This window comes from Botryllus schlosseri, chromosome 6 (genome assembly GCF_051294905.1).
Source record: "Botryllus schlosseri isolate E-star chromosome 6, Bs_hap1, whole genome shotgun sequence".
NCBI lineage: Eukaryota > Metazoa > Chordata > Ascidiacea > Stolidobranchia > Styelidae > Botryllus > Botryllus schlosseri.
The window spans coordinates 28034437-28061398 of NC_137241.1; the positions used below are offsets into that span (position 1 = coordinate 28034437).

Below are 26962 nucleotides of genomic sequence, written 5' to 3' on the forward strand. Positions count from 1 at the left end.
TGACAGTGAATAGATATTTTTTTTAATTACCCGTCACTTCCTCATTACCTAATATCAACACATTCACTGAGCAGGCTTTATTAACAATGTAATTTCGAAATAAGATTAATATATGCTGGAAATATAGTTAATTTTTTTCACTCGGCCCGCCAACGTTTTCATTTTTCTCATTTGGCCCGCGGAGGAAAATAATTGCCCACCCCTGCTATAGACCGTAAGCCGTATGTGTCGTGTGACAGTCTCCAGCCTCAAGGCCAGAATCTCCCAAGCTGTACCGGGACCGAATTTCCGAGGCTGCTATCCGTAGTTCTTCAGAATGATGTTTTGGATTCAATATGACATTTCCTTGTCCAATCTATGAGATAACAATTGCGTATGTGTCCGAACTCGTTGACCTTAGGCTTAATGCGTTGGCTGTTCTCTCGATTCACAACGACGTGGTTCTGGGAATTCCAGATTTCAATAAACTCGTTATTGAACATTTTGCTAATAAGAAATCACGTCGCGCACAATACTTATACAAGACATAAATTAATGCTGGTGGGCGGACGACTGTACACATCATGTTCTTTCCGAATAATTTCAATCAAGTGAGCCCAGGTAACTCAACCATGTCTATGGCTAAGGAAAAGTGAGTGGTTTTCATCCTTATTACTCGAGGCACACTGACAGTTAATTTACCGATATATTTTGTTATGGCTATGGAAAAAAAGTGAAAAATTCATCAAGATGAAATAATTTATTCATGAAATTGTTTAATGCGATATGTGCTCGCATTTCAATTTAACACAATGCTTTGATTCCTGCTTGAATGATGGCAGGCAGACTCGTAATTAATCTTCCATGGATAACAGCTGGCTTTTTATAATGTTTTACGTTTATGGGTGCCACCGCTTTGATTGCCTATCCCCTGGTCGTAACGCATCAGGATCGTGTACCAAACACTTTCGGACGAGGGCAAATCGATTTGACTCGCTTTCGTGACGAGAATCCATATACAAATCGGGTCGGAGGCGTTGCAGCACTTTACAGAATTGCTGAGCATGGAACGATTAAAACACCACAAGGTGTCATGCGAATGCTCTTTGTAGGTAGTTGGTCTGTGTATTTTTGGTATAGTCTTACTCGGCGCTTGCGTAATCTCTACCACGAAATCATAACGCATGCTACTAAGGATAACCTGATGATTGATTCGTGGCATGGGAACGATTCTTAGTTCGCGTACATTTTGTAAAATAATCATTTGAATAAAAAACAATGAATAAAACATTTGTTACCGCACTTCAAGTCACGCCACCGGCAAACCTCTCGCGGCACCTACGTTAAAAATCATTGTTTACGGGAAATTCATGTGGCCATCATGAACGTTGAAAAACGCTACTGTGACGTCATATTGATAACAAGTCGCTTGCGGCCCTTGCCCCACCACCCGATATTGTCACGAGCCGCCACTGGATTTGAAATATTTTAACATTCACCTTGGCGTTTAGAGTGCTGCAATCGAATCAGATTTAATGAATTAGAAACGTCATCTCAATTCAAAAAATCGATCATACACTGAACGCCATCGTTAGTCGATACAGACATACAGTAAATTGCTTAACGTCGCTATTTCATTCGATCCATATTGCTCCATTCAGCCTATTGTTGCGATATGTGATGAAAATATTGTCTGTCATCATTTCATACGAGGCATTGTAATATCTGGTATGGCTATAGCTTTACTGTTTTCAGTGCACCAAGATATTAAAGAAATCAATACAATTGTAAAAGCATTTCTTATTCTCATCGTGATCCGGATATAGCCTACCTATCTTAGACCAAATTGCAAATCCGACAATATTCAATACACCTTTTGAAAATAGAAGACACAATGTCGCTATAAATGTGAAAAGTTACTGTATCAGTGCACTTGCAGTCTCTTCCCTGGTGAACATAAGGATTTCACTTCATCTCAGAATCTAAATTGCATATAAATACAATACACGAGCGTCTTCGCCGCCCGTGCCCAATTACCGCAAAATAGGCCCTGAAGTATGGTACTGCTGTATTCGGATAAACATCAGAGCGTCCTCGAGTACATTTCTATCAGCCTCAAGTCTACATTCAAGCAGTTTCTCTACTGGACGAATGAAAATATTTCGAGATTGCCTGATCGGTTTTTAAGGCATACAGATGTCGCATGTATCCCGTTCTGTAACACGCCTCTATACATCAATCGCTTATTTTATTGATAATCCTGCCTGGCTTTTTCTCATAAAGTGTACACTGTACACCGCACAACTGTGCACGTGTCTGTTTAACACGTTATTCCACTTTTGTTTGGGAAGGTTAACTGATTGACTTCATCTATAGTCGTTTCGACTCTTTGCTTGCTGTTCATTGTATTGCGATTATTGTGTCATCTCGAATCGATAAAACATGATGATCAAATAATAATTGATACTAATACTGATCCTGTGATATCAGCGAGAAGAAAAGTTTCCGACGTACGCATTTAATTACGTGGTAGTGATATAATCCTTTCTATATGGTGATAAATAGGCAGGCCATCGTATGAACTTGAAGTGGCAATGAGATAAGATTTGCTTTAAGTGCAATAATGAAGCATTTCAGAAATGCAGATATTAATCTCTTCGAAGATATATATATGGCTGTGTAGTAAAAGCAACACTGATTCAATGCGCGACACCCGCGGAAAACGCACGCGGCGGCTCCACCATGAAAACCTTGTCTTCCGAACGGAGGTCTTTACCCCTGATTCTTTCCTTTAAGAAGTTGTTTCTCTCCTGATTGTCGAAACGTGGAAACGAGGAATTAAAAACGTGCGACGATCCGTACCTGTGCTGAGCGCCGTCCCATTTGTCAACATCGTATCTACCGGCGCCGACTTGATTATTATTACCGGTAAAGAATTTCTCTGCTCTTTTATCAAATCTTTCAGACGATGACATATAAGGAGGTAAATTTTGTCCGCCTTTAGACCTAGGCGAACGCGGGCTGTACGTGTTAGCCGCCGGGAATCCAGGATTCTTAGGACACTGCGATAAACTATAACAGTATATCCGATCCGTGGGGATGTCAGGGTACTGCTTGACTTTACCGAACTGACCGTGTTTTCTCCGATGCTCGTCCGTCCATTTATGCAAAAATGTAGGAAGGGTATATTCTCCGGGTCCTAAATCACCGATTGATATAGTCGCGTAATGGCCTACTTTGTTAGGTTTATTGCGCTCTCCTGTGAATAAATCGTATGGCCCTCTGTTACTGACTACTTTTCCGAGGATTTCGTCTGTGAAACTAAGCTTTTCGTAACGTCCTGGAGCTAGTTCGCATCCTTGGATGGGTAGTGATCGGGGAGTTGATGATCCAGCGTCTAGCAAACCTGTGGTGCTGGCGGATTTGCGTTCTCTTTCTTCTTTTAGTAACGCGGGAATCCCGCCTTTCCCGTAAGTGCCCGGTCCTGGGATGCTGTTGTCGTAATTTTCACGAAATCGTCTGCCCCTCGTCGCGCAAATACCTCTAGAGCTCGATGGCTTTTTGTCTAGCGCGTTAACGAAGTCCGCCTTTTCTGTATTGTAAGTTCCCGGTCCTAATTTCCGCTTCAACTCATTCTTCCTTTCCCATTGTTCTCGATACAATAAGTGTGGAATTTTACTCATTCTCATCGTTTCGTAAGACCTCTTCCATCCTGGACCTTGTGCTCTTGTTTCGACCGCGATTTCATTGAAACCTCCCAGATCTACTTGATACGAGCCCGGACCCAACCGTCTGTTAAACTCGTCTGTTGACTTTTTGCAGTACGGGGTTTGGGTGTAGGTTCCTGGCAACTTGCTTTGCGGATGAACTGCTGATATATCGAATCTAGCTGTTTGGGTTCCGAACGGAGCGCCGGAGAATAGTTTCGTCGCCATTGATATTGAGAAGGAATACGAAATATATTTCACACAAAAGAACTACGTTTCCTTCACAATATAATGATATTTTCGACCTATCAATGCAAAGATGCCATACCGCCGATCAAATTACCAACAGCAATAAGCCTTCGGGCTGTAAAAACGAGATTACCATTAGTTATCGGTGCTTATTCGCAGCTATCTGCAGAAATATCAAAACCTTTTTCTGCTTCAGCTACATAAAAGGCACTTTCGCCACGATGACTTTCGAGTGGCACTCTTCTAGCCGAGTCAATGAAAATCTCATTAGATTGACAGCACTTACGTTACGCCAATCTTCCTCGTATCCTGTAGTAACGTCACTCAGGCGGAAAACGTATATCAACATTATATACATAGTCGTTTTCGAATATGGCATACATCTGGCATTTGCAGCTATTATTCTCAAGTTATATTTAATATATACTAGAGTATATGTGAAGAATAAAATACTAGTCTTTACGTAATATAATGAATCACGACGAATCACGAATCACAAAATCGCGACGTTAATGTAACAGCGCCTCCTATCGAATCCATATGCTGTTGTCATGGAGATACGATCGCTTGTGTTCATTTCCCACATAGCCGCCATAAACGCTCCATTGCCAAGCGTTGCCGCTTGCACTGGTTAATTAAAAATTAGGCAGAATGGGATCCTCCTCCGTATTCGAAACCCAAGAAAGGATTAAAACCGAGGTCAGGACGAAAAGAGTGAGAGTTTCAGAATTTTTCAAGGACTTTGACAGACTGCGGTCAGGTTTTATCTCGTCTTCTCAGTTCAAAAGATGTCTGGACCAAAACCTTCGTCTGACTTTACACCCGCACGAGATCGAATCTCTGGTGGCCCACTACAACACGAAAGGGGATGGGAGGATAAATTACCGTATGTTTTCTGACGTAATTGATGAGAACTTCCAACCTAGCAAACTGGATGCTGATCCGGTCTTACAGACCAAATCGCCGTTAGAGTACCTAGGAACTGCAAGAACCCTATTACCTTCTACCGAACAAACCTCGCAAATGGTGAAAGAAGTGTTGAAAAAGCTTCAAAGCTACTATTCCTACCACGGTATTAATGTACGTACTAGCTACGAAGATTTTGACAAACATCATAACGGACTGGTCACGAAATCCCAATTTGCAAGATCATTTCCTGGCCCAAGCGACGTCAGTGAAAACGAAATAAACTTACTCGCTGAACATTACCAAGACCCATCCCGTCCGTCTCTTTGCAACTACTTGAATTTTCACAACGATGTCGTAGCAATCGAAGCCTATGCCACTGCGGAAAAACTCAATATTACTGGCACAGACTTAGCAGACTACGATAACTCATTCGGCGCAAAAATGAATAATATTCATCCCGACTTACAATCAACCTTCCAAAAAATACGCGTGGCTGTGTTCAAGAACGGCATCAGAACGCCTGAATTTTTCCGAGATCACGACAAACTACGAAGCGGCATCATCACCGAAAATCAGTTTGTGTGCGGATTGCTGCTCGCTTGCGGAAAAGAAGCTCAGCTAACTAAGGAAGAAATCCACGCCGTAGCAAACCACTACAAACAACTAGACGGTCGCGTTTGCTACAAGGAATTCTGCGACATCATGGAAAGCACATTCAACGTCCCGAGCTTGGAGAAGCACCCAACAGTTCATCCGCTTCGACCACCCAGGGGAGCATTGACAAGAAACGTTGTAGGTCTGTCTCAAATAGAGGAAGAAAAAGTAGAGCAAATTCTCGAATCCATTCGTGAAATTGTGCTGAAACGTAGACTATTGATCTATCCCTACTTCAAAGACTACGATCGAGGTATTGCATACACCCGAAACGTAACTAGATCACAATTTGCGAGGATCCTGCACTTTCTCAGTCTTACTGTAAGCAACGAAGACACAGAGCTGTTATGCAGGAAGTTCGAAGAACCGATTAGTGGCGATGTGAATTATCCAGCGTTCTGTCAAGTAGTGGACAGGGAATTTAAGCACTACACCGTTGACGCCGCGGTACAACCCCCGTCTTCAGAATTTGTTCCTCCTCCTCAAAAACACAAGATTAGCACAGGTCACGTTGATCTGAATCAACTCATCGGACGCATACGTCACCACGCGCTTATGAATAGAATCAGAGTGATTGAATTCTTCCAGGACTTTGACCCTCTAAGGAGCGGCTCGATTTCGAAGGACATCTTCCAACGCAGTTTGAACAACATGGGCATCACTACTCTCAGACCTGATCAGCTGCAGGCCCTCTGCGATTTGTACCAAGACCCTAAAAAGAACGATTGCGTTCTGTGGACCAAGTTCCTTGTAGACATAGAGACTGTGTTTACTCAGCAGAATTTAGAGAAAAATCCCACCATGCAAGTGCCCGCGTACGAAACCTTCCACTTACCGAAAGAAGGCGCGTGCACTAATTGGACTGGAATGCCGGAGCAGTTGAGATCGACTTACGAAGAAGCGATTTTCCGTATGTTCAGCAGAAGCCAACAACGGCGATTGATGGCGAAACCTATATTCCAAGACTTCGACCGCCACAATAACGGCCACGTGACCAAATCGCAATTCCGGCAATGTTTGGCTTACTTGGATCTAAACGCGGACGAATCTGAAGTCGATGCGATTGAAAGAAAGTTCTCGGATAACATCGGATTCAACTACATCAAATTTCTTTCCGAATTGGAACCGCGCGAGACAGAAGTGCCGAAGTACCCTGAACATTTGAAAGATTTACAAGCGGTGAACGCGTACAAAAAACCTCCCGAAATAGACGCGCTGTCAGGCTTAGATGCGATCATGAAGAAAATCAAAACAAAAGTCTACAAAGAGAGGATGCGTATCTACGAATTTATGAAGGATTACGACAAACTCAGAACGGGAAGAATTTTGCTTCCTAATTTCGAAAGAGCTTTGGATCTCGCCGGCCTCGAACTGAAGGAATCCGAAGTCAAAATCTTGGAAAACGTGTTCAGAGCGTACGGATATCCCGATTTCGTGAACTACGTAGCCTTCCAAGATGAGATAGAATCGATCTTCACGACGAAGAACCTAGAAAAATCACCCATAACCCAACCGACTCAATTTAAGCCTCCCGTTGAGTGGCATCAGAATACGCTCAATAATGAGGAACAAATAGTTTTCAATCAAGCGATGGAGCGTTTGGCGGAGCACGTCCGCAAAACTAGGACGCAGCTGTTCCCTTTGTTTGAAGACTACGACAGAGTTCACAATGGATCCGTGTCCCGGTTTCAATTCCATCGAGTGCTGAACGAACTGGAGCTTGGCTCGCTCCTCAACGAACAAGAATTCAGAGTGATATTCTCCAAATTCAAAGTCAGAATAGGAGGAAAAGATGATGTGAATTACATTGCATTCTGTGATAGCGTTTACGGGCTAGCGGCCATGGATCCATTCAAGCCTTGATTTATTACATATCAAGTTTCGTACTATTTCATTCCGTTTCATGGCCTAATGCAAATTAAATAGTAAGCTGTAACTGAGAAATGCGCATTATGGTTCGGCATTATTAGCTTTTCGCACTGCGAAATCTCTGTTATATCGCCTTATTTGATTGGAAATACAGCATTGCTCACTAAAGGTTCGCGTGCATAGCCTGTACCTGTGTGTGTTCCATTCAATTTCTGGATGTAGCGTCAACGAGGCAAAGACGTATTCAGCAAGACTCCGCAAATCGATAACATACAGAACAAAAATGCAGTTGAGTGAAATGTGATATACAGATAAACAAGGTATAACAGTGTCATCAAAGCCGAGCCACAGCAAAAGTAGAATATTTGTGATTTTGATGATATTATTATGAATATTAATGAATTCAGTATGTAGCCCAGGGGTGTCAAACTATAGATAACTAACATTGGTTAGTTATCTATAGTCAAACTCAAATTGCGTCGCGGGCCGGATTCAAGACTTCAAATCGCCCGCGGGCCGGACCAGTTAACTGATTCCAAAATGTTACCCCGGGCCCTTGCTTTTTACTTGAATACTTTCTTATCAACCATATATAGATAATTTTACACGCTCATACGGGTCTTGTTGTAGCGAGTCGCAACACCTTTAGGCTATTCGCGAACAATGAAATAGGCAAAATACGATGATTGACCGGTTGAATACAATTAAGAAACGATAAAACAGTGGCGCTAACGACAATATAAGTTGGCATATTTATATGCTCCTTTTTGCTGTAGGCTAGTCGTAATCTGGCGTTAGCCTAGCCGCCCTATATAGCGTATACTCTGTGTGGAATACAATATATTTAACTGTAAACAAGGACGTTGGAATTTGGGTTATAATCATTAAATCGAAAGTCGGGTTTCTCTTAAGTCCGAGTAACTATTGGGTAGGAAGTGGCCTAGCAGTGCTATCATTGATATTTGAATTATACATTTGTGTGGCTAATATATTTTACATGAAAACTGCATATAACCGTACCGCATTGGCGTTTTTGCTTCTGTGAATAACTACTTGTTGGTCCATTTTTCCATGAAACTCTGAGCTCAGTGTGCCATCTCGAACTAGAGAGAGTAAAACCACAACGCCGTAGTCGGGTGGTTATATTGTGGACTATGAACAATTGAACATGCTCGACATTTGCTGTCTTGTCTTGAGGATATATTTACTGAAAGTATTTCCTGCAAAAAATCTCAACATTTGTTACACATGTGCTGGATATTTACCAATTGTTCAATCTACGCAGAATTGCTTCCGCGGGCTGGATGTTTGACACCGCCGGCACCCGTCTATATCGTTATAGAGCCAGTTACACGCTATTATTATTGTGTATGTTTTTTTTTTGTTTTGAGTATTTTTTTTGCATACTCATACTGTTTATCCCGGTTGACGAAGAAATAAATCTCTCTCCCTCTCTCTCTCTCTCTCCTGATGTAGCCTATACCAACATAAAGCTTCATAGTATATTGCCATGGAAAACTGAATGGTGAGATTAACTCTCTCGTTTCACCAGACAGCATCGTTGCGTATCAATGCCAATCTCCATAACAATCAAAAATTCGAGGCTGATTGTGGGGGTTCCGGGGCCACGAGCGGAATAAAATTCATATTTTCGTAATCAGTGCAGAGTCAGCTTTCGGTTGATACCCGTTTCACCTAATTTAATGCTCGGCAAGCCGGTCAAAAATGACCGTCAAATTGCCTGTAGTCAAATGGAAATTGTGACGTGTTACAATTTCACTGAGCCGTGAGATTTGCTTGTGTCGACACCATATAGGACACTATGGTGTCAGCCCTGCGCAATTGCGCACGTGGCAGCTTAGAGGGAACATTGGACATGGGCGGCAGCATATGCTCATACGCCACTGCTCATAGCACGCCATATGTAGCGGTCTTATATTTATTAGAAACAATTTCCTGGGTACTCACTGAATGCGATTCCCAGTTACAATCGAAACCTATTAACGAAGAAATAGGTCAATAATGTTTCAATGAATTAGCCTTCTACTGGGGCAGTTTGCTTACGCTTTATTATCCTGCTTAGCCCAAGAACCTAATTTTTTACTAGCTATAGGCTATAGATCTCGAGACCGCGCCACAGGACAGTGGACGCACATCAACCACCAACGCGAGTTCTGAGAACGAGAGGTATAATCTGTCCTCTCCAGATCACTGGAATGCGAACTATGCGTCAAGACCACATCATAAGAGCAGGGTTGTAACCAAGTCACATGGTTCCGAGTCACGAGTCAATTATACTTTTGTGGTTTTGACTCGAGTCGAGTCGAGTCATTTTCAATTCATCACAGACTCGAGTCCGAGTCCAAGTCACCGTTTAAAGGGTCAAGTCCGAGTCATGGTGTTATGACTCGAGTCGAGTCCAAGTCACAGTATTGAAGTCATGTTCAACTCATGTTTTCAATCCTGCTTGGGTAATATCGAATTCCTTGTTTGCGAAACATGCTCATTTTGTCCCTATCAGAGTCTTGGCACGTGTTTATTTAGGCAGATAACGGACAGGTCCTGGCCTTATTTACCGATGCTAAAGATAACTTTACTAATCTTAGAACTTAAAATCGAATATCTCTCTTGTCAGTCTGATACATCACCAATACAAGCATTCATTTTTTATTATGAACACATCGACGATAGTTCACGAATAGCTGATAGAGAACCAACAAATTCACGTCAAGATACTAGTTGATAGAGAATCAATAGATGCATGTTTATGTAGAGGTATTTACAACAGGCCAGCATGCCGTAAAAGCGTGCATGCAACTATGTGCATTGTGCAGTGACAACAGAACAGATACCCTTTGATTATACTAAAGGTTTTCCCAATTGCATTACAGACTACATCGCAGTTACAGCATTGGAGAAATAATTGTACAATGGGGCTGTTCAAAAACATTTTTTCAAATTTTCCGACTACTTCTTAAAATTGCTAGATTGCCTAAAAAATCAAATTTGGCTCAATTCCAACCAGTAGAAAGCAATGCTATGAAAGAAAATTTTAGACTAATTACAAATAGAGATTTTCGAATTTTACCGGCTATCTCATGATATTGTTACATTGTGTAAAAATATGATTCATAGCAAATTTGACTCAATTCCAACCAGAAAAAGTGAAGTTATTAGAGTAGAATGTTTTGGATATGAAAAAATAGTCGGCTTACTACTATGTAATTATATTATATGAAAGAATTTCTCACTAAAATACTCCATTTATTTTCAAATCCAAAATATTTTCCTCTCACATCATTGATTCCACTTTTTTCAAATTAAGCCAGATTCAGTGTTCCTTTTATGCAACATAACAATTTTATCAAGTAACCTCCCAGTAAAATAAAAAAGAAGTTATTTTAGAACAGCCATATTGTACAAACATCACACAACATTAGCCATTCATTATTACTCACGTGCACAATGCACATACCTAACAAAACGTCAAATGGACGAGGGGCATTGTGTGTTTTCACAGACATCAGATCAAATCAATGAGTTACACCTCAAAAATACTAATGTGGAAAGGAGATCCTCAAATATGTTAAAGCGGCATGGCCGTAGAATGAATCCACATCTACTGAATACACGCTCCACTAGTGCACTCGATGCAGGAATTGACAAGCATTTTTGAACCACACTGAAGAGCATTTAATACTCATTCTTTCTAGTCGCCCAAAAATGCAAAGAATCATCGCCTTCAAATCTACACATGAGCTTATCAGTCTCTTCACCATCTGAGTCATTTCATTGGCTCTAATTGAACTTTGATCCAATTGTTTGCTTGTATAATTGAAAAGTCTTGAGTACTTTAATTGCGGAGGATCTATTACCTCTTCATCACTGGACGATTTTGTACAATGCATTGCTACTATGTATCATTTTCTGTTGTTTTTACGGCGGCATATCTGATATCAGACAAGTGCAACGAAAGCAGTGGTGACAAATAGCGATGTCGGCAGAATTCGTCGGATGCATTGATCTAGCCATTATGATTCGCAAATTTCTTCATCTTCAAGTCATATAAAATAAGCCGAGTCAATGACTTGGGTCGAGTCATGCGTAATGACTCGAGTACAAGTCGAGTCAATCCAAATATTGACTCGAGTCGAGTCGAGTCATTTTCCCATTTCAAGAAAATGACTCGAGTCAAGTCAAGTCATAAAAAAATCGTGACTCGAGTCTGACTCGAGTCGAGTCATGACTCGAGTCATTACAACCCTGCATAAGAGTATCAGAGTTTTACGTCGAAACAAGCATATACTATACAACATCATCATTGGTTTATTAGCAATTTTATCAGTTCAATACACCACAAAAAATGCGATACAATGAAAAGACAGGAAGATGTCGAAGCGACAAGGAGCAGTCTATGGAATCTGACACCCACCTTGGCCTAGGCGATGTAAAGAGGAGGCATGCACACTGAATGAAAGTAAAGAAGATAGTATAGAAAAAAGAAAGCAACAATAAAAATGGGCGGAATGTCATGGGAAGCGAGATCGATAGGTCAGTCGTGGTCCGGTAATCTTGAGGATGGACTGTATTTAGTAGTAATTGCTTGTATTTCGACTTGAATGTGGACATGCTCGTCGACTGTCGGATGGCCGGCGGGATACTGTTCCACACATTAGGTCCGGCATATTTGATAGAGCGATGATCTTTTCGGTCGATCATATGATATTTGGACGACGTGGACGCGCGTGTGTTGTACTTGTGCGCTTTTGATTCCGAGGTAAAGAAGTCATTGAAATATTCGGGGCAACGACCACAGTGGAACTGATACATAAACTTGGCGATTTCTAGTTTCCGCATATCTTCTATGTTTAGGACGCCGAATCTCTTCAGCAGCGACTTGTTGGATGGGCAGCCAGGCCCCTTTGGGGCCCTAGCTATGATTCGGAGTACTTTATGTTATAGTTTTTGCAGTGGCTTGAGTGCAGTTTTTCTGGCAGCCCCCCAACAGAGGATGCCATAGTGTAACTTCGATTGGATTAAGGATTTAAAGAGTATCAGAAGAACCCATGCTGGCATGAAGCGCCTAAGGCTGTAGAACAGGCCGCACTTCGGTGATAATTTAGTTTCTAGGGACTGAATATGACTCTTCCAGGACATGTTCGAGTCCAGTAAAACTCCGAGATATTTGGCATTATCTGTGTTGGAAACGGGCTGACCAGCGATATTAACGGTTAGGTTATTTTTTGAATTCACTGTCAGCAATTGCGATTTCGAGGCGTTTATGCAGAGGTTGTTCTGGGCCGTCCACTCATGGACTTTGGGCATTTGGTCACCAGTCAGGGCATCCAGCTCTGCCGTCGAAGATGCTGAAGAGAGGAGGTGAGTATCATCAGCGAACAGTGTGGTGTTCAATGAGGAGGTTTCAAAAATGTCGTTGACATATAAGGTGAAAAGGACAGGTCCAAGTACTGAGCCTTGGGGCACACCACAGGTCACCAGGTGAGGAGAGGACAAGGTGTCTGAGATCGCAACCATTTGTTGGCGTCCAGTGAGGTAATTTTTCATGAGCTCAAGTTGTGGGCCCCGAAGTCCGTAGCGCGCCAATTTCGAGATGAGAATTTTATGATCTACGCAGTCAAACGCTTTTTTTAGATCGAGAAAAATGCTACATCCCACATTTCACTTCTCTGAGATATCATAATACTGTTCGGCCACTGTTAGGAGGGCATGTGCGGTTTGGTGTTTGTTTCGGAAGCCAAATTGTTGAGGGGAAATGACAGACATTTTGGCGAGGAATGAGGACAGGCGGGAGAGGAGCAACTTTTTCGAATACAACCCCGATGCATGGGAGAACGGATATCGGACGGTAGTTGGTGACATTAGATCTATCCCCAGCTTTGTGTACAGGGACTACTCTGGCTTTTTTTAGATAACTTGGGTAGACTCCATTTTCTATCATGAAGTTGAAAAAATGGGCCATATATTGACCGATATGCATGCTTATCATTTTTAAAAACCATGATGGGATTTGGTCATAGCCGTCGGCCTTGTGCGATTTCAGTTTGTGGATGGCTACTTCTACTTCGTATTTGGTCGTAGGTTCAAGCACAATTGACTGGGATATCGATCTCACCTCTGACCTGGCCGACACAGGTTTTGTAATAGAAGAAGCAATATTTGGGCCTACGTTACAAAAATATTCATTGAAGTGATTCGCGATGGCCGCCGGGTCTGAAAGTTTGTTTCCGGTATCCGAATTCACAATTTCCGAAACAGACTTATGGCCTTTTTTTCGATATAGGAGAGAGTTAAGTCCTGACCATGTTTTTCGAGTGTCCTTTATGTGTCTGTTGAAAAATCTCTCATTGTACTTTGCTTTTGCTTCGGAAATGAGATGCACGGTGCGATTCCTGAAACGTCGAAATCTTTCTCGTTCATGTTCTGGGCAGTTCTTGGTGTCTAATCGGTTATGCCACCGGTTACGTTTACGGATAAGTTGAATCAGCTTTGTGGTCATCCACGGATTTCGCTTCAATTTTCTTTGACTTCTCGAAAGGCGCTGTAGATGTGCAAATTGTTCCAGCAGTGATTTGATAGCAGACATAAACTCTACAAATTTTTCGTCAAAGTTGTTTATCGAGATGTGGGGGATGGCTGATGTTTTAAATTGATTGAATGCGGCATCATCGAGCGCTTCTTCGTCCACTAACTCTCGTCGTCTGCAGAGGTGATATGTTTCGGGGGGCGTCCTTTGTTGTTCTTGTGATAGAAAACCAATATGGTTGTGGTCACTGATTTTTGCCGAAATGACAAATGGAATGATTTCCATGTCGCGCGAGTTGATATATATGTGGTCGATCAAAGTCCTTGACTTATCGGTAATTTATACCGTCACTGGGTCTTATAGAGTAGTTTTACTTTCAATTTTTCCCGCGAGACAGGGAAGCTAGAAATCGCCTCCACTGATACATTTTCACTGTGCTGCCAACACTAACAATCATCTATACCTCCTCGTCCAACTTTGATATATCAACTTCGCCATTACCTCGCGTCGACACATCCCTTCATCTTCATCGTTGTTCATTTGATGAGATATCCGTATTCCTCATTCCATCCAAATATGTTTTTTCGTTGCTATAGTTGTATAGGTAAAGATAGATATTTGTGTCATAGACTTCACCAGGTCGTTGCGACTCCTTCCTTTCTTTTCATGGTGTCGCAGGTCGCCGTAAAGATTACTAACCTACTGATGAGGCGAAGGTAAATGTTGGATTGAGAGACTGTAATTGATCGTTTCAACATTCTCCTATCTGTTCATTATTTCACATTGTGTATTTTGTATCGCATATTGAACATTGTGCGTTGCAAAACAGAAATACCAACCATTATTACGATTATAATAAAGATCATTCGGAATCTGCCGATATTTACATTCCATCTGATTGCGTCATGATGACGTAACACAAGTTAGCTATAACGAAAAAAGCTTCACTCCCTCAATGAACGTTATGTCGATCGGTGCTCGACTGCTCGTCAATTGGTAGTTTTTTTGTTAGAACTTTGAAGGTACTATGCTTTGATGTTATTATTAGTTGCAGTATCCTGCACATTTATTTGATTAATTAATCTAATGTAATTATTATTATAATAGATCTTCTGCGTAATATGTTGTAAGTACAGCGGTGTTCGGTGTTAGTAACGCGCTATCAGCCAATCACGAACTTAGTAATATGCTCGCAAGTCGCATGCACTATACATGTCGAATGACAGTGTATTATATACGTATTTCCTTGTCATGACTAATGAGATCTTGTTGTAGTGTCATCTAGTAAAGTTGTATCAGCTCCGTTACTGCTACATATTATTGAATATGACCAAGTGTTATAATTTATGTTAATTTTGAAAACTGACGCAATGTCGGGCCACCCTCATCCTCTCTGCTGTTGATCTATTAGGTCCTTGTCTGATGTATTGTTGTGATAGTTGATTGATGATAGACGAATACAACCATTCTCCATATCTCTCTATGCTGCCTTAATTTCATTTGACTCGAGATATATACCATTATCAAAAAAGCTATTGTAATCGTTTCAATGCTAACTTGTATGGGTCCTGATTGGAATCGGTGGCCTTTTTGCCAGATATATCAGGTGAGCAGCGATGATTTTCAAGTTCAAGTAATTTAATAAAAAATAATTAAAAAATAAAACATAGTGTGAGCACAGAACACCGATTCCATACATGGTATGGGTATATTAAGTATGCCCAGAGTGGAATTGGTGGCAACGTCACACAGAACTTTCTGTTTAATTACTAAATTATTCTATGCAGAAAAGCTCTCATCACGCAGGATTTATTTCAAAAAATGAACCGAGATTTCATAGGGTAGTATGACTGAACACACTGAACAGCATACCGCAGGGATACCACTACTTATCTCTACTGGTGTATAAATTCAACTGCACAAAGCCATTGGTTTGCCATAGGTTTAAATTACTAATCCCCAAAATTTAAAAATTTAATTGATTGAATTGTGATATTTGTTACTCTGTCTTCGTTATAGGCAAGTGCCAAATCTGGCACCTGAGTGATTGGATTTTGAATCCAGCACTTGGCTTTAAGTCAAGTATTCGAGTATCGCTCAATATCAAGTAAGGCTTCACAGATATATAGGTCATTTTCACTAATTTGCGTAGCTTCGTACAATATGACAATAAAATGATGCATTTTGATTGATGTTTGTTTAACGCATCCACAGTGCAAAATAGTATCGAAATTCGAAACTATATAATTCCTGTTTTAGTGGCAACTGGCACAAGTGGCAAGGAGCGTGTATACGTCAGTACCCGAAAAAACCATCTTTCATTACTCGACTCGAATCATTCAAATTAATACTTCATTCTGATTTGAGTACTCTAATCATTGTGCCGAACCCTAGTTTCTGTACACCCAATGTCAATGGCATAAAATCATTCTATTGTTAGGCCTACTGATCGCTGACGCTCTATAGCAGAGGTCTCAAACTCAAATGTGCTTGCGGGCCAATTTCCTACTTTTTGGTGGCGCCGCGGGCCGCAGCACCAATAATAGGGGAATTCAATGTATTTCCGAGTAGACCTTATTTGACGGGACCATACAGACTGACATTCTACGCGCATCTTAATGTGATTTACTATTGTGAATTCACGCCTAGCACGAAAAAAAATCACGTTTTAAAGTCTTTGAACAAAATTGTTGCTGTACTTGGCATTGTTGCTGTATATTTAGTTGTAGACACCATGCTAGTATAGAATGTAAACATTCTATAATGGGAGAGTACAAATGCATCAGGACAGCGTCAAAGCTGCCGCGTTATAATTTTGCCCCTAGCGGACATTTGACATGTCACAATTATAGGTAGAATATTTTAGAATTTTACAAAGATTGATCTGATATCAGAGCATTGGAACAGTACAGCCTAATCCGGGTTTCAGGCATACTCTTGATAACAAGACTGTTGATCATGTCATTACCTAAGTCAAATTAAATCAGCGTTAGATTTACCTTCGAATATTGGAACAGATCTATAGCAACTTGAATATAATGATTACTGTGCCATAGCAATCGCCGAATTATTCATTGATCTTCCACTGCGTGGTAACTTTTGAAAGTGATGTGATAGTGAAGTTTGATGAGTTGAGTAGTTTCAGCTTCTGGAGTAGTTTTGGGGTGAATTTCCAGTTTTCCAATAAAAGAAAAGATATTTGGCAGTTAAATGTTGTCGAATACATCGAAATCCAAAATACTGTTGCGGGCTGCGTGTTTGAGACCTCTGCTCTATAGGCTAGAAATTGTGTTGAAATAGAAATTTTAATTCAAACATCTATCATTTGAACAGACTGTAAATCGCGACCACTAAATTTTACATTTGAGTCAAAATTAATCAAAAGATGGCTGATGAAGCAGGCGATGACTCGCTTTACCCGATCGCTGTATTGATCGATGAACTTCGAAATGAGGATGTACAACTACAACTCAACAGTATGCGGAAGCTATCTACGATCGCCTTGGCGCTCGGCGTGGAACGCACAAGATCAGAACTAATACCCTTCCTGACAGATTCGATGTGTGACGAAGTATGACCTCAACATGTTCGACCACAAGAAGTTCATCAAATCAATTGGAATATGTTTTATTTAGGATGAAGTTCTGCTTGCTTTGGCGGAGCAGTTAGGATCGTTTACGCCGCTTGTCGGAGGAAATGCACACGCTCACTGTTTATTGTCACCGCTCGAAAGTCTAGCTACGGTCGAAGTGCGTAATATATAGCTAGCTCCTATATCAATTGATTTGTCGTACATTAACTCTAATTGTGTATGCTTACATTTGTGATGAATTGTAAATGAAGAGCTTCTTGGAGGTACAGAACTTCAATATACAATGGAATAGTGTATAAATTTTGAAATGAACCCGAATATTTTCGGCTGTCACTCATCGGGGGGTAATCGTCAGCAACACAAGTAGAGAATTGGAAAGAAATTGTATATCAACAATCGTATTACAAAACTTGGAGTCGACTTCTATCATAGTACACTTTCCAAGGCCGTGTCAACAAAAGGAGTTTGCGTACCATCTAAAAATAGTACATTAAACGCTCTCATATTGGAAATTTCATGCTGGTGGCGTCATATTTTGTGATACCAATGTATGTTGATATACAATGTTCTTCCCAATTCTCCACTAATTGCTGACGATTACCCCTGACGAGTGTCAGCCGACAATATCCGGGTTCATTTCAATATGAATATACTACTGAATCGTAAATGGTTGATAACGGCCACATTATCGTGCGATACAGTAATGCGAAAAACCGTTCTTCCACACGAAGCTAGTCGAACTGGCATTGGACACGATGATATGATGTTCGGACATTTTAGAGCAAGTTCATCGTTAGATAATGCTTTCAAGATTCAAATAAGAGATATTTCATGCTATAGGCTAGTTCCCAAGAGTTATGATGCAAATGGAATGTTGACTCCAAATTCCATAATAATCTAAGGAAATTAATTTGGAATCATCATTTGCAAGTATCTAAAAATTCTGTTTGTTTCACGTAAGTGTTACATGTACCCAGCTGACCAGCTGGATGCCTGCGGTAATAACCAACCAAAGTCTGATATATCAGTTGCTGCCAGGCTGATGTCTAGATTCTAGGATACAGAAGGCTAGTATATGAAACAACACAAAATATGCTCCACGATACAACAACAATTGCTCTGAGGATCTTTTCTTCGCCCAGAATGTCCAAGGACATGTATTAGTATAGTATATACAAATGAATGACACAATAATGTCCTGTTGTATAGGAGACAGTTGTTCGTGACAAAGCCGTGGAATCCCTACGCACAGTTGCGGGAGACCATTCTCCTGCCGATCTCGAAACTCACATGGTTCCACTCATTAAACGTCTCGCCACAGGAGACTGGTTCACTTCTAGAACGTCGTCGTGTGGACTTTTCAGGTATCTTGACGGCTTCAAACGAGCTTCGTTATTGGAATATGTCGGAGAATCGGGACATTTTGTAAATATTTTACAGTGTTTGCTACAGCCGGGTATCAACTACTGTGAAACAGGAATTGCGAACTCTGTTTCGTAATTTGTGCGGCGATGACACTCCTATGGTTCGGCGGGCAGCAGCATCGAAATTAGGAGAATTAGCAAAGGTATTGAATTGATACGTATTTCTGAGCACAGCGTACGCGTAAACGTATATATTAGAGTAGAAGATAAGTTCTGTCGAATATACAATAATGTAATCGTTGGGCAGTTTAGGAATCACATTCGTTTTACATTGAATTCAAATGATTGACCTTATGGACATTGACTGTGTTCATTGTACTGCTGACGAAACGATTTACACATCAAGTGACTTGGCGTCATTGGTGCTGAGTCACTGCGTTTGAGAGCTGCTATTTATTCTGTAACGCTGTGTGACGCGTTTTGCAGGTTGTCGAAAGAGAATACGTTATTTCTGAAATAATTCCGATGTTACACAACTTAGCGAATGACGAGCAAGACTCTGTACGTTTGTTGTCCGTCGACGGCTGTGTTTCTACCGCAGGTAGGCATTGTTCTCACTCGCCATACCAGAATGTACTCATTTGTGTATGTGCAAATTTTAGACCCGACAACGCTCAATTGCTCATTTTGTTAACTTCTGGGGCTGACAAGGCCGATAAAGCTTGATAAATTTGTTTTAGGGTGATAAATAATCTGAGAACTAGCAATAATAAATGCTTGACTAGAATATCAGTGACGAGAGAGGTCTGAATGACTGAATAAGAGGAATTTGTGTTCTGGATAAAATCGTTTTATGTTGATATTCATTGTAGATTATTTTTCTCGTCTTATCGAATTATAGGTGCAAAAAGTCATTTTGACGTCGAAAGAATATCGTTTGTAACGTTGATCAGTTGTTTTAGATATTCCGGGCACCAGTAGTACTGATATCTCAGCACGTAGTAACGTTGACCAGTAGTTTTAGATATTCCGGGCACCAGTAGTACCGATACCGATAACTTGGTTGATCTCAATCACAAAGGCAGTTTAACCAAGCTATCGGAGATAAATTTTGTTAAATTCTATTGTGGGACGTCTTTGAGCAATGTGTATTTTTTCTGTCCTTGTTTGTGTAGGGACAATATATGGCTTTGCTCATCTCGTCAGGGCTATCTAGCAAAGTTAATGTTACTAGCCTAACGCCTTTAATACGTACAGTACAAATAATTACGATTCGATGTGAATAAAACTTTCAGAATTACTGACCGAGCAAGAGTGCGAACAGTATTTACTGAACACGATTAAAGACGCATCGTCTGATAAATCATGGAGAGTCAGATATGTGTTGGCGGACAAATTCACTCTGCTCCAGAAAGCCATCGGTGCTAATCTGACGAACCAACACCTCGTACCCGCATTCCAGGTGAGTTGTCATTCGGTCATGTCTTACGAGCCGCGTAAGGTCACTTGCTACTAGGTATAGGCAAATTTGAATCAGTTATTGGTTTTTCTCACACTTGCTACATTCTCTGTAAGAAAGAGACTAAAGGGTTTGTTGTTGAGCCACTATTCAAATATTTGCGAATGCCGACACTCCTGGAACCCTTGCGTATCTGTGGGACAACCGAGATGATGCTGTGCGATGTCCTATGACAGAATATTACATCATCATGATCTTTATTGTGACTTTTGTTTATTTACTATGTTCGGAGCACCACGCAAATGCGTGCGGTAGTCGAATGTTCACAAATTTTTGTCTACTTGGTTGTGTCGGTGATTATATTGAGGAATTCGAGCTCTGACGTCTTCATTATCTCCAGCAATCCAACGGAAAACCTGACGGTTGCTATACTCAAATTGCAAATTACCAAACTTAGCTAGGAAATTCTGGTTCTCATCCCCCGCTCTAGCACTTGAACCAATTATGATTGTATAGTTCTCCAATGTAATGTAGCTTGTGATGCATGTGTTCTCACTAGGGTGGAGTGAAAAATTGATAAAAGATTATAGAAAGTGGCTTCATTTATGGCCCCAAATATCAAAAGAAATACTTCTCTCATGATTTCGAGTTCTTGTGCCCTCTTGTGACCGTGTAATTTCACCGAACGAGTAGAACATGGCTAATTTTCCTATACTGCTATCTTGATAACCGGTTATACTGGAAAGCTGGTTTTCGACTTGAAAGCTGCAGAGTGCAGAAGTAACATGTTTCTATATCTCATTTCCATGAAACTTTGTCTTTGAAATGAATGGAAAAATGTCAGCAAATTACTGATGTTTTAAAGTAAAATGAAGGATTGATGTCAAAAGCTTGTAATGATCGATATCATCTCTCTCTGTCGCGCAGGCCCTGTTGAAAGACGTGGAGGCCGAGGTTCGCGCCGCGGTCGCCCACAAAGTGAAAGACTTTTGCGACCAGCTTGTTTCGGACGCGCGGGAAGCCACCATCATGCAAAACATTCTGCCGCACGTCAAGCAGCTGGTGTCCGATGCCAACCAGCACGTGAAGTCCGCCCTGGCGTCCGTGATCATGGGCCTGTCGCCGATCGTCGGCAAGGACGCGACCATCGAGCATCTGCTGCCGTTGTTTCTGTTGCAGTTGAAGGACGAGTGCCCGGACGTGCGGCTGAATATTATCTCAAACTTGGATTGTGTGAATGAGGTAATGGAATTCGTTTCTTGTCTGATTACGAGTAGAGCCTGATATCAGTGACACTGGTTTACACTATTTTCGCGCCAGGATTCCTTTGGTTCATTCTTACCTAATTTGGGGGTGCTGAATACGAATCTGGCGGTGTTTTTGTTCTATCGCGCTTGGGAGATAATATTTATGTCGATTGTTACTACTTTTTTGGGGTAGTCAAGTAGATTTATTCTATTTGCAGTACTTTCTGAAGTTGATATGTTTCCAGACTATCGAACGGTATTTTGGATAAACATTTACTTTTGTAATTTGTATTTTAAAAGTAGAAAGTAGTTTAAGGTAAAGATGGTGCCACTCTCATGAGTTACATAATCATTAGCACTGCGTGACATAGCCTCCAAAGCATGGTGACTGAATAGATATTCAAAGATTCTACTAATGGGTATTGTCATTATAGGCATTTTGCGTTACATTAGGCGATACTTCTTGCGATTTCGTATGCAGTCACCACCAAGTAACTATTGAAAGTATGCGAATACCCTCCCCCCGACCAAATATACTTTGATATTTACTGACTTTTAGCAATTCTCAGACCTTTCATTAAGTCTTGCAATTGAAGTAGAGAACCACTGGACTCAAGTTCACCGAAAACTCGGTCATTCAGTACTACAGCAACCCAGATTTCATGATAGATGATTTTAATAACAATATTTGATCTGTTGCTGTTGTACGCTAACCGTAATGTCACTAACGAAAGCCTAAATTTGATTAATTTATGAAAATGAGAAAAATTCATACCGAAAAAATCTGACTGACAGAGAAATTCTGAGCACAGAATCGGATTCAGCAACCTAAAATTAGCCTAAATCAATCATTAAAATTTTTGTCGCTAATTTAAAAAAAAAATTTGTAGACCAGTGTAAGTGTAATAATATGCTTGATCATGAAACAAACTGGAAAGACTGCATCTTGATAGATCAAGCTGTAAGGAATAGATCTATATTCCTAGTCTACCAGTCACAGATCATAGTTCTCTGACCAGCTACCACCATGATTTGACATCATGAAAGTTGCTGTTATTTTCAAACTGTAATGGCCGATACCGATATTTCTTTCAAAGCGTGATATTGACTGGATAGTATCGGCGAACCGATAATAATCGGCCTTGCTCTTAGTCAATAACAAGATGCTAAAATATTGAAATTGTTGTTTCTCGTAGGTCATCGGAATCGAACAGCTGTCCCAGTCGCTGCTGCCAGCCATCGTGGAGTTGGCCGAAGACGCGAAATGGAGAGTGCGATTGGCGATTATCGAGCACATGCCGCTCTTAGCGAGCCAACTCGGCCAGCAATTCTTCGACGACAAGTTGAACGATCTCTGCATGCAGGTATGTTTCGAGTAGTGTCTTGATATTTTTGATTGGTGTCTCGTGAGTTTTGCAGAATTGAAGACGGTGACGCATTTAAACGGGACTGTAATTGATTTGGAATTAGAAATGTGCCATGTTAATATTTTCAACCAAAAACAGTTGATAGTCCCCTTTGGTTATTTCACGATCGCTCCTCTTGGAAATACGATCATTCGTAAACCAACTTTTCTAGTGGCTCGTCGACCACGTGTACGCGATTCGCGAGGCCGCGACGGTAAACCTCCGTAAACTGGTGGAAGCGTTCGGCGTGGACTGGGCCAAAGAATCGATCGTGCCGAAAGTGATCAACCTCTCGCAAGACCAGAACTACCTGAGGAGGATGACGACGTTGTTCTGCATCAACGAGTTGTCGCCGGCCCTCGGCGGCGATCACATTTCAAAGCTCGTGCTGCCGACCGTGTTGCGGATGGCTAACGATGAGGTCGGTATTTGGTGTGCAAATCTTTAACTATGGAGATGGCGGTGGCATTGCATTAACGCAAATGATGATTACAGTCATAGACACTTTTACATAACAGCTTGTTAGGGGAACTACTTACTTTTTACACTTTTTGATTATGGAAAGTAGAAATTGGACGTAGTATATTTTTGTTGTTGATGTTTTTGCGGAATATGCACGACTCATGCTACACATACACACGATCTGTGCAGAACTGCATATGCATACCATCAGCGCACGGTGTACAATTGTACATATGCCGCCGCACATACACGGGGAAGGTGCAGAAATGTGTAGAAAGAAATAGACGGTATACCAGGCTGTGACCAATTCTACCTTTTGATGCGAATTACTCGAGTACTATTCAGACCTTTCATTTTGTACTTTGACTTGAAGTAGTTTTTATGCGGCTTGGAAATTACTACTTCTACGTGTAATAGCATAAATTTATGGCATGACGTCTGCTTGAGCAGCAACGCCTTCTACTTCAACCACCTCTGTCATGTCATGCGACGCAATTTGATACCTTTCCCAGGTATCCAGGTATCTAAAGATGTTTGTATTAAAGGGGCACTGCGCTCTAAAAATGATGTGGTCTCAAATTGAAGGTAAAAACGAACAAAAATTTTTGGCCGCAGCCATTTCCTTCATAACGCCACCGTAATGGAGCTGCAATTTATTGAAATTTCTACAAGACCAGCCGCCGCGGCTGCTTAACCCGTTACATGGCTCGATGTCTTCATCGTCGCACTTGCTCGACGCGATAAGTCAGTCACGCAGAGAACGAAACTTATACACATTTCCTTCATAACATCGGTTGACAACTATCTAAAATTCGTTCTCTGCGTGACTGCCTAATCGTGTCGAGCAAGTGCGACGGTGAAGATATCGTGCCATGTAACGGGTTAAGCAGCCGCGGCAGCTGGTCTTGTAGAAATTTCAATAAATTGCAGCTCCATTACGGTGGCGTTATGAAGGAAATGGCTGCGGCCAAAAATTTTTGTTCGTTTTTACCTTCAATTTGAGACCACATCATTTTTAGAGCGCAGTGCCCCTTTAACTTCGCGGGCGTTCTCTTCACATTAGCTTCTTTGAGTGGTTCAGCTACCCTTGCAGTGAAAAATCAGTCATACGCCCATTACTTTAAAACTGATTAAGCAATTTTTCTGCGATTTTAGACTCAAGGTGCCTTGGTAAATACCCTGACGTTGGTCAATATTTGGTTGAAGACGGCCGACAATTGTTTGACTTTTAAAAATTGTTGTGACAAAATTTTTCAGGGAATTTTTCTATCGTCCTTCTTTAGCTTCAAGAACCGGATGAAATGCGAACTTATGCTGGAACGACTATTTTTTCAAAATAAGAAATGTTTTTTCCCATAAAACTGTCCCAATATTGGTGGAAGTTGCGTAAAGTCATAACTACTTCAGTAAGTGGCTCAAGTATTAAACCTACTTGATTACTCGACAAAGATGGAAGTACTTTGTTACTGGCCATGACTAAGTATAGCATGGTTTGTATTGAACGGAATTCATTTGGCGAGTTGGTCAATATATGACAACATACATATTTCCAATATCCTTTGAACCGGTATTGTCCCATCGCGTTTGTGCGTTGAATTAAATCCCACGATGCGTGGTCTCAGACCTAATTTCGATCGTGTTTTCGCAGGTCGCGAACGTCCGTTTCAACGTGGCTAAAACCCTGGAAAAGATCGGCTTGCTGGTCGACGGCGCCAGCGTCAGCGCTGAAGTGAAACCGACTCTGCAGCGACTGTCGCACGACGCCGACGTGGACGTGCAGTTTTTCTCGCAGCGGGCGCTGCAGATCTTGGCGTAATCAGACTCGCAATCAGACTCTCTGTCTTTCTGTCTTCTCTTACCGAAAACCACATTCTCCGTCTGCTGCAGTTTGTATGTAACCTGGAACGCGCGTGCGATTCGTTTGTGTTTACCGATTGTATCGCGCAAGTCGAAGCTGATACGTGGACTGCGACTGCACGATTATTCGTTTTGAGTAATTGCGTTTCCTGTACCGGCGAATCTCGGCGTTTCTTTTTGTAAAGTAATAAACTTGAGTAGTGAGAACGTATGTTTCGAGGTCGCTGTTTGTGGTCCGTGGACAAAGGAGGTGTGATCATGCGGCATTTGGGCGTGTGGATTTAGGGCTAGGGTTGGGTGTGTAGAGGCATAACTCCGAGATGGTTAACTTCTTTTTTTTCCTTTACCGAAGTAGGATTAAACAATAACCCGCAATCTACCTCGAATTCCACGTGATCCGGTATTGCAAGCCTGAAATTTTTTAAAAAGTATCCTCTTCACGTTCCCAAAATATGGTAACCATAGTAAAGATGAAAGGTTGCGTTGTGGTTAGGATGTATATAAGCACTTTGAGCAGAAATTGGTCCAGCTACGCAGATCTCAACATAAAATCATCTCCTACTCGGTAGCTCTTTACTATAACTGCACCGGCTCCGTATACCTGTGTGAACCTACCAATAGGGTCAGGAGGGGTTACTTGTACCATAGTAGTAATAAATGCAGTTGTGGGATCATGTTTTTTGGGTTTACTGCTGATGATTTTTACCTTCTGAAACCTAGGCCAAGGTGGGTGTCTGATTCCGTAGACAAATCCAAGTCGCTTCGACATCTTCCTTTCTATCCATTGTATCGCATTTTTTGTGGTGTATTGAACTGATAAAATTGCTAATAAACCAATGATGATGATGATGATGATGATGAACCCAACAAGATTGCGATGCAATGAAGAGGTAGGAAGGAGTCGAACCGACTTGTATTAGCTTTTGAAACCGGACATGCTCCCGGGCCTAAACGATGTGAAGAAGAGGCATGCGCATTGAAAGAAAGTATAATCGTACAGTAGAAGATGCCACAGTAAAGGATAGGTGACAAAAATAGTTGACATGTGATGGAAGGCGCGAGGTCGATGTATCAGACTGTGGTCCGGTAGTAGTGCGGAGCGGATCGACTAATTCTCTGGTCCGGCTCCAATCCGGTTTGTCAAGTCCTGCTGGAAATCCGGCCCAACATGGTACGGTGGCTCCGTGAATTTAAAAATATGGCTCGTTTCTTTTCGCACTGGCTTGGCGGTTACTTGCGTATTGTTGGTTGGTAGTTATTTAGTTACAAACGTCATGCTTATCCATAAAGATTCTCGCCTTATCAAAAAAGTACTGATCCGGCTTCGATCCGGTCCGGTCAAAATTGAAAAAAATCCGGCCGGATATCCAATCCGGCTCCGGTCCATGCTCCGTACTATCCGGTATAGTCTCGAGCGCTAAGTATTCATTCAGTCGAAGCTGCTTGAATTTCGACTAGAATGTGGACTATGAACACTGGACTGGACATGCTCGCCGGTTGGCGACAGTCGGATAGCCGTCGAAACACTGTTCTACAGTAGGGCTCTGCAAAAATGACCTTTTTTCTCAAATCGCACTGGCTACTTGATAAAATTGTTAGGTTACCTAATTTAAGCCTACACACCAAATTTGGTTCAATTCCAACTAGTAGCCGCATTGCTACAG

The 26962-nt window shown here is 41.4% G+C and overlaps 3 protein-coding genes across 3 annotated transcripts; 2 read left to right on the forward strand and 1 right to left on the reverse strand.

The window, feature by feature from the left end:
* Positions 1-2481: 2481 nt before the first annotated feature.
* On the reverse strand, positions 2482-4137 carry LOC145441968 (ciliary microtubule-associated protein 2-like). The gene is made up of 2 exons (XM_080319921.1): positions 4117-4137; positions 2482-4050 (listed from the first exon to the last, which is right to left on the reverse strand). Exon 2 carries the CDS (start codon positions 3912-3914, stop codon positions 2679-2681), a length of 1236 nt encoding a protein of 411 aa, XP_080176047.1. The 5' UTR covers positions 3915-4050; positions 4117-4137; the 3' UTR covers positions 2482-2678.
* A 360-nt stretch (positions 4138-4497) lies between these two features.
* Positions 4498-7535, forward strand: LOC145441967 (uncharacterized). Its single transcript, XM_080319920.1, has one exon. The coding sequence runs from the start codon at positions 4587-4589 to the stop codon at positions 7359-7361; it is 2775 nt and encodes a 924-aa protein (XP_080176046.1). The 5' UTR covers positions 4498-4586; the 3' UTR covers positions 7362-7535.
* Positions 7536-17222: 9687 nt separating this feature from the next.
* Positions 17223-25509, forward strand: LOC145441969 (serine/threonine-protein phosphatase 2A 65 kDa regulatory subunit A beta isoform-like). The gene is made up of 10 exons (XM_080319922.1): positions 17223-17482; positions 17547-17660; positions 18713-18867; positions 18944-19070; positions 19354-19468; positions 20163-20329; positions 21254-21568; positions 22770-22937; positions 23152-23400; positions 25090-25509. Exons 1-10 carry the CDS (start codon positions 17297-17299, stop codon positions 25255-25257), a joined length of 1764 nt encoding a protein of 587 aa, XP_080176048.1. The 5' UTR covers positions 17223-17296; the 3' UTR covers positions 25258-25509.
* The last annotated feature ends 1453 nt before the right edge of the window (positions 25510-26962 follow it).